General features: G+C 39.8%; 1 protein-coding gene across 3 annotated transcripts in view; it reads left to right on the plus strand.

Moving 5' to 3' along the window:
- SNX1 (sorting nexin 1) overlaps positions 1-14,342 on the plus strand; it is a 46,573-nt gene that overhangs the window by 1,138 nt on the left and 31,093 nt on the right. For all 3 annotated transcript variants that reach the window (XM_008016315.3, XM_008016314.3, XM_008016316.3), the window contains exon 2: positions 13,361-13,472. In XM_008016315.3, coding sequence (XP_008014506.3) covers positions 13,361-13,472 — 112 coding nt within the window. The remainder of the gene's footprint in view (positions 1-13,360; positions 13,473-14,342) is intronic.

Here is a 14,342-nt window from a genome sequence, read left to right on the forward strand (position 1 = left end):
GATGAAGGATTTGGTCTGTGGCTAATTAAAGGCCAAGGTGAATTGGCGTCCTGTATAGATGAAGGATGGTCCCTGCTTGGCCTGTGGCCAGTCTAAGGCACTCTCCCTTTCCATCTGAAATGTGGAAGAGGAGGGTTGCAGGGATAGTAGCCTTTGATCCTTTGCCACTCCGGCGTGGGGAGATGGGGTTTTTCCTTTTGGTTTAGCTTTAGGAAGTTGGCCTTAATTGGCCCCTAGGTTCCCTGCCCTCAGACCCAGGGGGTTCCTTTTGGGAATTCAGCTTTGGAAAGTCAGCACGAATTGGCCTTAGATTCCTTGCCCCCAGACCTTGGTGTTTTCTCTTTTAGAAAGTTAACATAAATTGACCTCAGATTCCCTGCCCCCAAACCTTGGTGTTTTTCCTTGATTCAGCATGAATTGCCCTTAAGTTCCCTGCCTGCTGACCCTATTCTTCTGCCTCAATAATAAATATCCGGGTCTCTAATAAGAGTTAGATATTGGAAAAAAACTAATCTTTGTGATGTGGAAATCAGTAATCAGTTATTGGAACCAGTGGAGATGTTTTGGGCTGTTTGATGAGAATATTTACTCATACCACTTGGTATAGGTTGTTCCAGGCTGTAAAATTCATTGCTGGGTCTGTGAATTTATCTATTTGGATGCTTCTCTTCATAGTACTCAATGTGTAACCAACGAAATAAAACAGCTGTAAATTCGTTATGCAACATGTGGTCTGAAAAAGTTTGAGGCTTTTCTCATTTATGTCAGATTTTCCCTGTCCTGTATTCAGAAATTGAGTCTGTAATCTCAGCTCATAAGGTGCTTGATAATTCTAATATAACAACTAAAACTGTCAAATGAAGTCTGTTATTCTGAGAAATAATAAATCTTTGTGACTGTCATAAAACAGGAAAAACTTTTTGTTTGTTTTTAGGGACATAGTCTCCCTGTATTGCCCAGGCTTGTCTTGAACTTTTGGGCTCAATGGATCCTCCCTTCCTCTTAAGTAGCTGGGATTGCAGGTGAATTCCTGAGAAATAATTCTTGCTGCTAATTTAGTCTGTTTGTTATTTAAAATAAATATTTAGTCTGTTCCTTTAGTAATTCTCCTATAAGTCATGGAAGACAGCTACTGTTGGCAACTGCTGGAATGATGTACAGACTGAGAATATGAAAACAGAAACTCTGACACTGAAAGTGATTGGTCACGTAGGCAAATGTTGATTTGTTTTCCAAAAAGGAACCTGGAAGGGTGAGGAGATACTTTCTAGAGTTACCTAAAGCAGTGGCCAGGTGCCGTGGCTCACACCTGTAATCCCAGCACTTTGGGAGGCCGAAGCAGGAGGATCACTTGAGGCTAGGAGTTTGAGACCAGCCTGGCCAACATGGCAAAACCTCGTCTCTACTAAAAATACAGATATTATCCGAGCATGGTGGCACGTGCCTGTAATCCCAGCTAGGGAGGCTGAGGCACAAAAATCACTTGAACCCGGGAGGCAGAGGTTGCAGTGAGCCGAGATTGTGCCACTGTGCTCTAGCCCAGGTGACAGAGCAAGACTCTGTCTCAAAAAAAAAAAAAATAGAAATTTATAAAATAAATGTAAGAGGCTTCAGTTTGATTCATCTTACCATACTTTATGGAGTTATCAATACCTCTTTTTTGTAAGACTGTAAAAATCCTTTGCCTAATTTCCAGCCAGAAGGGGGGTGAGGAGGTCAGAATGACCTTGTTCTACCGCAGAAAGCATAATTATTTTTATTTAGGTATGACCTAGGAAAATTGAATTGCTAAAGAAACTAAAATGCCACCTGTAAGCCATTTTTCAAGCTGCCCATCCTGATGTTAATCTTCAGGATGCCAAGACCCCAAGATAACTCACTAGTTTAACTGTCTTGTTAAACAACCATAAAGAACAAATTGTAATCCAATAAATACTTTAGTTGTGAGCCAAAGAAGATAGAGGATTGTAGCACTTGTGGTATTTTAGAGAACAACATTGAAGAACAAAGTAAGAGTGTGGGCTTTGAAGTCTGTTTTAAATCTAGGCTCTACAGCAGTGTAGCTTATCTCTGGACATGGTACTTAATTACTCTCTACAGTTTCCTCACCTGTAAAAAGTGAGTAATACTAGTATTCACCTCTACCACTATTTTGAAGATTAAATTAAAATGCCGTAAAGTGCTTAGAAGAGTTCCCTCCATAATAAACGTTTGAAGAGTGCTTACTTTTTGAGGGCATGAGATGTATTTGTTGGTGAGCATTTTGTAAACTGGAATTACTCAAAAAAACCCCACAACATCTAATAGTGGATTAGAAAAGTTAACCTTAAAAATGGGTAACACAGTTGATGAAAGTCAAAACTATTATTAACCTGGCATGGTGGCGTAAGTCTGTAGTCCCACCTACTTGTGAGGCTGAGGTGGGAGGATCACTTGAGCCCAGGAGCTTGAAGCTGTAGTGAGGCAGAATTGCACCACTGCACTCTAGCCTGGGCGAAAAAGTGAAGCCCCATCTCAAAACAACAACAAAACTGGTAACATTTATTTGATTAGCTAAAAGCCATCAAATAGACACTTAATGACTTCATTTTTCTGAGACGGAGTCTCACTCTTTTTGTTCAGGCTGAAGTGCAGTGGTGCAATCTCAGCTCACTGCAGCCTCTACCTCCTGGGTTCAAGCGATTCTCCTGCCTCAGCCTCCTGAGTAGCTGGGGTTACAGGCACGCATTACCATGCCTGGCCAATTTTTGTATTTTTAATAGAGACAGGGTTTTACCATGTTGGCCAGGCTGGTCAGGAACTCCTGACATCAAGGTATCTGCCCGCCTTGGCATCCCAAGTGCTGGGATTACAGGCATGAGCCACCATGCCCGGCCGACTTCAATAGCATTTTACTAATTTAAGTTAATCTTCATCTTTTATTTTGTTGCATGTTGGAGACAGAGAGGAGCATTGAAGAATTTTGAAGTTGAGGCATGTAAAGTTAAAACTAATTTATGGTATGCCCATAATTTCCTGGGCATTGATACAACAACTGCTGCTGTTAATCATCCCATCTGCTCTTTTTTACAGCCCAAGAGGCTTTGTTAGTTCAGTAATTAAAATGTGGTTTCATTATAATTGAAAGAGCAGCCTTAGACATGCATCTCAGAATCTATAAACCAGTTACTTCAATGGGAGAGACTTGACCAGGCGCAGTGGCTTATGCTTATAATCCCAGCATTTTGACAGGCTGAGGCAGGCAGATCACAAGGTCAGGAGTTCTAGACCAGCCTGGCCAACATGGTGAAACCCTGTTTCTACTGAAAACACAGAAATTAGCCTGGTGTGGTGGCACATGCCTGTAATCCTAGCTGCTGGGAAGGCTGAGGCAAGAGAATCGCTTGGCTTGAACCTGGGAGTTGGAGCTTGCAGTGAGCCGAGATCATGCCAGGGCACTCCAGCCTGGGCAACAGAGCAAAACTCCATCTCAAAAAAAAAAAAAAGAGAGAGAGAGAGACTTAAAAAAATTACTGAAATAAATTTGAAGTCATTGCTTTAAAACTACAAATAGTTTAGAGAGTTATATAAGTTATGTATTAGCATTTAGGCAGGAAAGGACATGGTCTTTTCAGAAACTACTCCTAAATCTGTGATCACTGTAACATCTTGCGAGAGGAGGCGAAAGCTTTTTATTTGTTGATAAATAAATATAAGGTTTCTGTCTGTCTCCCAGGCTAGAGTGCAGTGGTGCAATCATGGCTCCCTGCAGCCTCTACCTCTTGGGCTAAGTGATCCTCTCACCTCAGCCTCCTGAGTAGCATGTGCCAGCATGCCCAGCTAATTTTTCATTTATTTATTTTTTTGTAGAGATGGTGTCTCCCTATGTTGCCCAGACTGGTCTCTTAACTACTGGGCTCAAGTGATCCTCCCACCTTGGCCTCCCAAAGTGCTTGAATTATAGGCGTGAATCACCACGCTTGGCCCAAAAAAAATCTTTTTGAAAAAAATTGAGGTAGAATTCACATAACAAAATTTACCCTCTTAATCATTTTTAAGTGTATAGTTTAGTAGCGCTAAGTATATTCACATTATTGTGAAACAGAGATCCAGAACTTCCTCATTTTGCAAATTTGAAACTCTATAGTTATTAACAGCTCCCACAGTCCCTGGTAATCCATCACCATTCTGACTTTGTTTCTGTCAATTTGTATGTTTTTGATACCTCATATAAGTTGGAGTCAGACAGTATTTGTTTTGTAACTGGCTTATTTTACTTAGCACAGTGTCCTCAAGGTTCATCCGTGTTATAACATGTGACAAGATTTTCCTCTTTTTAAGGCTGAATAATATTGCATTGAATGTATATAGCACATTTTATTTTTCTGCCAGTGGACATTTGAGTTTGCTTCCTCCTCTTGGCGATTGTAAATAGTGCTGATGTCAATATGAGCGTGCAAATATCTCCTCAAAATCCTGCTTTTAAATCTTTTGGATATATACCCAGAAGTGGGATTCCTGGATCTTGTGGTAGTTCTATTCTCAATTGTTTGAAGAACTTCCATACTGCTTTGCATGGTAGCTGTACCATTTTATGGTCCCACCTCAGCTTTTTAAAACCTGTTTAATTTTGTATCCTAATCAACCTCTGTTAACAGATACCAAATTACAGCTAGATAAGAGAAATGAGCTCTCTTATTCTGTAGCACTGTAGAGTGAATGTGGTTAACTATATTTATTGTATATTTTCAAAAAGCTGAAAGAGAGGATTTTGAATGTTTACAGCACGAAGAAATGATAAATGTTTGAGGTGTTAGATACACTCATTATCCTGATTTGGTCATTGTACATTGTATGCATATATTGAAATATCACTCAGAATCCCATAAACATGTACAATTTTCAACTAAACATAAAAATAAAAAAAAATTTTAAGAATGATGCTTGTTAAAGATTTTTTGTAGATATCAAGATTTTTAAAAAAGTTTCCTTCTGTTGCTGTTTTGATAAGAATTATAAAATATCGAATTTTATTATTTTTTGACATCCCTTGGTTATGGGGTTTCTGTCTGAAATCTGTTATATCGTGAGCTGCTTTACTGGAATGGACTCAACATGATTATGGTATATTGTCTTTTTTGTATTTTTTATTGATATCTTTTTATTGTACATCTTTTTGGGATACACATGCTACTTTGATACCTGTATACAATGTGTAATGATCAAATCAAGGTTTTTGGGATATTCATCACCTCAAGCATTTATCTTTTTGTTGAGAACATTAGAATTCTTCTCTTCTAGCTCTTGAAATATACAATAAATTATTGCTAACTATAATCTTCCTACTATGCTATCAAATACTAGAACTTATTCCTTCTGTCTAACTGTATTTTTGTACCTATTAACCAGCTTCTCCTCATCCTGCCCTGCCTTCTCTTCTCAGCTTCTGGTACTCACCATTATACCCTCTACCTCCATGAGGTCCATGATTTTTGCTCCCACAGATGAGTGAGAACACTTGACATTTGTTTTTTTGTGCCTGGCTTCTTTCACTTAATGTAATGACCTCCAGTTCCATCCATTTTGCTATAAATAACAGGAGTTCATTCTTTTTTATGCCTGAATAATAATCCATTTTGTATATATACCACATGTTCTTTTTTTGGGGGGGGGGCACAGGTTCTTGCTCTGTCTCCTAGGCTGGAGTGCAGCGGCGCAATCATGGCCCACTTCAGCCTTGACCTCCTGTGCTCCGGTGATCCTCCCACCATAGCCTCCCAAGTAGCTGGGACTACAGGTGCATGTCACCATGCCCAGCTAATTTTTGTATTTTTTGTAGAGACGGGGTTTTGCCACATTGCCCAGGCTGGTCTCAAACTCCTGGGCTCAAGTGATGCGCCCTCCTTGGCCTTCCAAAGTGTTGGGATTACGGGTGTGAGCCACCATGCCTAGCCTATACCACATATTCTTTATCCATTCATCCATTCATGGACACTTAGGTTGATTCCATATCTTGACTGTTGTGAATAGTGTGCTGCAATAAACATGAGCATGCAGAAGAAATATATATACTTTGATATATTTCCTTTCTTTTGGATACATACCTAGTAGTGGGGTTGCTGGATGCTATGGTAGTTCTATTTTTAGTTATTTTAGTAATCTCCATACTGTTTTCCATAATGGCTGTGCTACTTCACATTCCCACCCACAGTGTATGAGTGTTCCCCTTTCTCCATTTCCTTGCCAGCATTTGTTGTTTTTTGCACTTTTAATAATATATTGTCTTTGCTGGGTTTGGATTGCTGTTATATATTATTTTACAGCTATGTTCATAAGATAAACCTATAGTTTCTTTCACATGAAAATTGTATGGTTTGAGGAATTAAGATTATATGGTACTTTCTATTTCAAGAATGTTTATATGACTGGAATGATCTGTTTCTTAAAAAAATTGGTGGTACTCACCTGTAAAACTGTTCGGGCTTGGTATTTTTCTTTATGCTTTATGGAAAGATTGTTAACTATAAACAGTTTATTTCTTTTTGAGTGTTTACAGGATAACTTCTTTAGATCTGGACAGTTTGGTAGTTTTATTAAAAGCCATAAGAAAATTGATGGTTCAGCTTTCTCTGTTCTGTGAAACATGCATGGTGGTTGTTCCCAAATATGTAACACATCCTCATTAAGTTTCTTGATATTAGCCCTTCTCTGGTCTTAATCAGACTTCTGAAAGGGAATCTATATAACAGTATCTTTAAACAAAGGTATATCACTTAGTTTGTTTCCTTACTAGTTTAGTCACTTACAGCTAATATTAGTAAAAAAGTCTAGTGTGTAGTGTTTTCTACAGGGATATTGCCTCAAACACTTGTTTTTGGAGTTAACATTACATCAAGTGGTCAGATCTAGTCAAATGATCAGAAGTTGAAATTCTACCATATGGTAAATATATTCTTAAAAAAAGTAATAGGTATATGCAGAGACTCATTTTAGTGCTCAGCTCAAATAGTAAAGTTTTACTCCTCATAAGTTTAGATTTCCCAGAAGTACATAAACTCATTAATTTCTTGATCATTTTATTGTACTAGCAGTTAACTTAGCTTTCAGAATTATGGAGGAAAAGCTAATAAAAGTAATTATAAAACACTACTTTTGGAGTAAAGGGAGAAGACTTTTAAAGATGGCTAATAAGCCAGGCGCTGTGGCTCATGTCTGTGATCCCAGCACTTTGGGAGGCCGAGGCAGGTGGATCACCTGAGGTCGGGAGTTCAAGACCAGCCTGGCCAACATGGCGCAACTCTGTCTCTACTAAAAATACAAAAATTAGCCGGGTGTGGTGGTGTGTGCCTGTACTCCCAGCTACTCAGGAGGCTGAGGCAGGAGAATCATTTGAACCCGGGAAGCAGAGGTTGCACCACTGCACTCCAGCCTGGGGGATACAGCGAGACTTTGTCTCAAAAAAAAAAAAAAAAAAAAAAGGGGGTTTGGGGCTTATGAGAGAAACAATAAAGGTTGCAGTCAGACTTCCGGTTTCTGTAAGGGGTTGCCAACCCTTCGTTTACTTAGGCGGTAAGGCCACTCTGACAACTTAGCCATTTGCAGTTCATTAGGTTGGACTGGAGAAAAGAAAAAAAAAAATCTGATATCTCTTCCTTGGTCCTCAAACTTCTCAGCACTCTTAAGTAACTTTTGACATAAATAAATCATGAGTAGTTGGTAGTTACTAGAGCAAGTAGCCATAAGTATCTCATCTCCAGGAAAAGCTGTTGCTCAACGTTTTCTGGCCTATTCTTGTGCTTCGTCACATGGACAGCTGGAGCTTCATTCTGCTTTCAGAGCAGATTTGAACTGGGTTTGCTTTTTCAATTTAGAAGGTAATCCACCCATTAGTACTGTGACTCTTCTGCAGTTTTCTGGGCCCTTCTAAGTTTTGTTAGGTTGAGACCCAAAAAGTTTAGTTGGGAAATTAAACCAGAGAATTCAGTAGAATGTGAGGCTAAATTTGGGGGCTCATGAGGTCTCTAATGGCCTTGCTTATGGTTTTCCTTAACTAGCTCACTGGTCAGCTTCATGCTATTTTCCCCATCCTTCCAGCTGTCCCTTTTCCATTTTCATTAGTCCCTCTAGTCTGTATCTCAGAAGTTCTTTACCTTATTTGTGCTGTGGGCCAATTGGCAGGCTAGTAAAGCCTGTGGACACATCTCCAGAATAATGTTTTTAAATGTATAAAATAAAATACATTAAATTATGAAGGAAACCAATTATATTGAAATACAATTTTAATACATTAAAACAATTTTACATTAATAATGTACTTAAATAGAGATGAGCATAAATGAGATTTTGAGATCTGTAAAAACCATAATCTCATGTAAAAATACCTAATATCAGTTACAGTCTCACGTACTGCTATTACTATTATGATTTGTTGACTATGATTATTGGAAATGCCAAATTTCAGTTCAAGGTTAATGAAAATGAAATTATAATAATTTTATTCCCATCCAAGTTCATAGATTACCCCCTGAAGTATGTGGCTAATGGACCCCAAGATAACCCCTAGTTTAACTCTTTAAGCTATGGAGTTAAACTCTAATTTGTAGAGTTAGATACACCCTATTATGAAGTCCGGTGGACATTGAATGTCCATTCTCCCAAGCACAAATACTTGTAGTGCATCTGTGCCAGTTTTGAAACGTGGTGGGAGAGGAGTCACTGTCTGCTGTAGGCTGAATAATGCTCCCTGTCCTTTTCCCAAAGAAGTCCACATCTTTTTTTTTCTTTTTTTCTTTTCTTTTTTTTTTTTTGAGATGGAGTCTTGCCCTGTCGCCCAGGCTGGAGTGCAGTGGCGTGATCTTGGATCACTGCAACCTCTGCCTCCCGGGTTCAAGCGATTCTCCTGCCCCAGCCTCCCGAGTAGCTGGGATTACAGGTGCACGCCACCATGCCCAGCTAATTTTTGCATTTTTAATAGAGATGGGATTTCACCATGTTGGTCAGGCTGGTCTCGAACTTCTGACTTCCTGATCCACCCGCCTCGGCCTCCCCAAGTGCTGGGATTACAGGCGTGAGCCACTGCACCTGGCTGAAGTCCACATCTTAATCCTGGAACCAGTGAGTATGTTAGGTTATGTAGCAAGCTGGAGTTAAGGTTGAAGATGGAATTAAGATTGCTAATCAGCTGACCTTAAGATATGGAAGTTACCCTGGATTATCTGGGCGGGACAGTGTAATCACAAGGATCGTTAAAAATGTAAGACAGGCTATGAAAGATGATATGGAAGAGACACAAAGAGATGCAGTGTTGCTGGCTTTGAAAATGGAAGAAGTGGTCCGTGAGCCAAAGAACCCTAGAAGCCAGAAAGGGCAAGGAAACAGGTTGTTTCCTAGAACCTCCAGAAAGGAACACAGCCCGACTGACACTTGATTTTAACTCATCAAAACCCACTGGACTTTTTCAGAACTGTAAGATAAGTTGCATTGTTTAAACTGTTAAATTTGTGATAATTTGTTGCAGCAGCAATAAAAACTAATAGGCTGTCCCGCCTCACTCATTTCTTCCTAGAAGTAAAGGTGGCAAAACCAACAGTATTTCATGCTAAGTTCTTCCAGGGTAATTTTTAAAGACTCCATAGCTGCTCCCTTATGATCTGGGTTTAGCTCCTGGGATAGACTTACTCCTAATTGTTCTTGTCTTATTACATTAGTGTGATCACACAAACTCCTTAACTCTATCTTGCCTTACTATAAAGTATACTAATTTTCCCTCCAAAAATTAGTTACCTTATCCTCCAAGAGCCGTGTTACCTTACCATTTAATTTGGATTTAACCTCTAAATACAGTTGAGTTTTAACAGTACCTCCCCTTTTGAGATCCTTTGACTGTAATGTAAGGGTTCTGTGTGAGCAGAGAGCAGTTAAGCAACATGAGGAAGAATCACAACTGGACAACCTAAAGGGAAGTTGCCCAGAATCACAGCAGTACTTCAAATAGTGAATGGCTTCGTCAGCTCTGAGGGGCAACAAGCCCATATCTGTCCTTCTCCAAGTTAAGAAAATGGTGCTAGTGGCCTAGAATGGCTTGAGGCTGGTAATTGTGGAGAAATACCACAAAAGTGCTCTCTCTTTCTGGCATACCTTTCTAGTACCTCTCTGCCAAGACCACACCACTACACAATTTTAAAAAAGAAAAAGAAAAATGCACACCTAACTAAGTAATGCCAACTTAGCATAGAAAAATAGGTGAAGAACATCAAGACAAGTCATAAGTTCAAATGACCAGCAAAATGAGTGGAAAGAAATGTTCACTACTCAATCTAGTGAATTTGTTTTTGTTTTTGTTTTTTTTGAGATGGAGTCTCACTCTGTCATCCAGGCTGGAGTGCAGTGGCTCGATAGCTCACTGCAACCTCTGCCTCCTGAATTCAAGCAATTCTCCCTGCCTCACCCTCCCAAGTAGCTGGGATTACAGGCACCCGCCACCACACCCAGCTAATTTTTGTATTTTTAGTAGAGACAGGGTTTCACCGTGTTGACCAGGCTGGTCTCAAACTCCTGACCTCAGGCTATGTGGGCGCCTCTGCCTCCCAAAGGTTATTTGCTCACCTCTGCTTCCCAGAGTGCTGGGATTACAGGTGTGAGCCACCATGCCCAGCGCAAAGATTTTTGAAAAGAATGCTTAGTGTTGCTGTGGATGCTGCACTCATACTCAATTCTGGGGGAATGTAAATTGTTGGTTTTTCTGGAAGGGAGCGTAGCAGAGCCTTTGAAACTTTTATGTCCGACAATTCTACTTAAGAATCTATCCCAAGAAAATAATCAGATGTGGATTTATATATAGGATGGGACTTACAGTAGTATTTGGTGGAACCTGGAAACTGTCCAGCCTTAGGGGAATGATTATGTTGTATGTCCATATAATGGAGAGTTAAATAACTAAAAGTGGGATTTTTGTACACTTTTTAATGACATGAGAAAATGCTCAGGTAGTAGAGGGGAAAAAACAGGATACAGAGTTTTACATAGGTAGATTAATTTTGTAAGAGAACTATAGAAAAAAGGTTAGGATAGTAAGTATGGTCATGTCTATCTTCAGCTCTCTGAGAACTCAGCCATGTGTGATTTTTGGGATGGAGTCCCAGAGGATATCTGAGAGCAGTTTTCTGTTCTCACAGGTAGTTGTTATCTAGCTTACTAAGGGAACATAAGTCTGTTTTAATTACAGTTTGGGTTTGTTTTGTTTTTGAGACAGGGTCTTGCTCTGTCACCCAGACTGGAGTGCAGTGGTGTGATCATGGCTCACTGCAACCTTGACTTCCTGGGCTCAAGTGATCCTCCCACCTCAGCCTCCAGAGTAGCTGGGGCTACAGGTGCACACCGTCAGGCTAGGCTACTTTTTAAAAAAATTTTTTTCTAGGGACAGGGCCTCACTGTGTTGCTGAGGCTGGTCTCCAACTCCTGGGCTCAAGCAATCCTCCCACCTTGGCCTCCCAAAGTGGTAGGTTTATAGGTGTGAGCCACCACATGTGGCCACAATTTGGGCTTTTGAAAAGGTGAGAAGATAGGTATTAGTACTCTAGTTTTCACTGCAGTATCCCATTCGTGTGGGTTAGAACAGTAGTAGATAGACTACTGTTCTAACACTGCTCCAGAAAATATTCTTAGTCATTAACCTTCCAAGTTAAATGGTGGATCAGAAATGGAAAGTTGGCTTTATTCATATTCATATCACAGGAATGGGTCCTTCTAGGCATTTTTTAAATGACTATATTCTAACCTATGCCTTTTTCTGTTTTAGTCTCCCCCGTGAGCTACTAGTAAATTACATTTGTATACATGTATCCTTAATGTATACTGGATTTTAATCTCTCATAGATCTCCATTTGGAGATGACTGGTGTCAGTGGGAAGTGAATGAAATCAGGTGGCTTCATATGAGATCTATGTACTGTACAAGAGTGTAGGAAGGAAGTAGTTGTGGAAGAAGGTGGGTGGTGATTGGTGATGTGTAAAGCAAAAGGGAAATGCTGCTTTTGTATTTATCGTGTCTGTCTTTCTGCAGTGATTTTTTAGTTTTGTTTTTAAGATTGTTAAAGCAGCTAGAGGACAGGACCACTGTCTCTAACAGACTTGGAATAACATTTAAGCTTATACAACTAAGTGTTCGTGAAGCTTCATTAGCAGGGAATAGTTCCAGGAGAAGGATTGTTTGCTCATATAAGTCTAAATATTGGTATGTTTCTTTTCTTTTTCTTTTTTTTTTTCTCAAAAAAAGATTTTTTAAGACTAGTCAAGTGCAGTAGTGAGAAGTGGGGAAATAACAAACAAGGGTTTCGATCTGTAACTGACTGTTAACAGTTAATTGAGATAACTCACTAGCTTCAGACCAGCTAACAGTTTCTTTTCTGAAAGGTGTCCCCAATATTTAGATGAAGCTGTTTGCAAATTTAGAGTACCCAAATAGATCTGTCGTTTCACTTTGTTCCTTTGGGTCAGAAAAGGTCTGTCTCCAAGGAACAAACTCCCTCAGATTTGTTAAGGAAATGTTTCATAAAAGGTTCCTTAAGCCAGGTCTTTTAACTGATTTGCCCTTAGGGTCTGACTTCAAAACCCTGCAGTACCATGCCACAGCTTTTGAAGCCAGATTCTCAACTTTCAGTTCATGTTCTGCACAATCCAGCTTTGTTCACTCTGGTACCGGTCTGGGGACCCACTCCACCCTTGTTTGCAACTGATCACTGAGCTTTGAATAAAGGCCATGGACTGACTGTATTTTCACCATGTGCCCACTAGGCTAAGCATGATTAGTTTTTATTCTCCTAGCTTAAAACAGAATGTAATTGAAAATTGTATTTGTGTGAGTTAAGGATGAAAAGATAAATTATACTTTTAAACAGCATTAAAACGTACCTTCCTTTGCGTGTTAGATGGGTCAGTAATATCCACACAACTGGGCTTCAGTTAACAGTTTAGCTGAGGCTACAAAGTGTCAAAGCTTGAATTTTGGACTCCAGTGCTGTATCCTGGTCACTAGAATGTGCACAGTCAGCATTTGAAAGAATAAAGGTCATCAGCAGAGAAAGAGACATACATTTGGACAGGTTCTTTTGAAAATTATCTGTGTGTACACATACCCATGTTGGTATCATGTGCTTTGGGGCAGGGCATTTTAGCAAGGTCATGTTAGAAATTAACCCTAAAATGTATGGACTTCTTTTTGCTCTGTCGTTACTTGGGCAGCACTTACTTTACTGATAATGATTTGCTGCTTATTGAACTGGCTGACTGGTGGCAACTGAGGGAGGCATTAAAAGTTGCTTTCTAGGCAAGTTGGGTTTGTTTTTCATGGTGATGTTTTATTCAGAGTATCTCTTTGTTTTCAGAGTAAGCACCAGTCTCCAAAGAGAACTACGTCCCTTCTTCCCATCAACAATGGCTCCAAAGAAAATGGGATCCATGAAGAGCAAGACCAAGAGCCACAGGATCTCTTTGCAGGCAAGTTTGGACTGAAGAGTTGTTCTAGGAACCTCCTAAATGGCTTTGTTAAGTTGCTGAGTTAAAGTCAAAACCAAAGGGGAAAAAAAAATATTGGGAACATAACTTTATGTAAAATACTTTTGTGGAGGATTCCAAAGTACATGAAATACAGGCCCTGCCATCAAGATTCTTTCAGGGAGTAAGATATAAATACACAGTTGTTTAAGAGGGTGAGTTAAAACTGTTGAAACAATAACAGAAATGCAGCTGGAGGAATGATAGAAATACTAAGTGACAGGAGCTCAGAGGAGTGTGAGACCAGTGTCTAAAGCAGTGCCTGTAGCCTTGTGTGACCAAGACTAGGAGTAAGAAATGCTTTTGGTGTCATAATCCAAAATATGTGCATACTGGTACAAAACAAACAAAAGTTTTATTAAATGACTTGCCCTTACTACTTCTAATACAGCCTGAAACTTTTTCTGTTGTTTCCTTTTTCAGTGCTCTTTGCAACACATTGAATTGATTTCAAATCCACCAACAAGCTGTAACCTCCAGTTTGAAAAACACTAGTATAGGACAGTTTCTCAACCTTGGCACTATTAACATTTGGGGCTGGATAATTCTTTGTTCAGGGGTACTACACTGTTCTCAACAGAGGGGTGCTTTTGCCCCCCAGAAGACATTTGGAAATGGTTGGAGACATTTTTGGTTGTCACAGCTGGGAGTGCTAATGTTATCTAGTGGGTAGAGGCCATGGATTCTGCTAAACACTCTATACACAGGACAGGCCCTCACAACAAGGAATTATTTAGCCCAAAATGTCAGTAGTGTTATTGTTGAAAAAACCCTGTCTAAAGTGATCTTGGGCCGGGCACAGTGGCTCACACC

Source organism: Chlorocebus sabaeus, chromosome 26, assembly GCF_047675955.1.
Source record: "Chlorocebus sabaeus isolate Y175 chromosome 26, mChlSab1.0.hap1, whole genome shotgun sequence".
In the NCBI taxonomy this organism is placed as follows: Eukaryota; Metazoa; Chordata; class Mammalia; order Primates; family Cercopithecidae; genus Chlorocebus; species Chlorocebus sabaeus.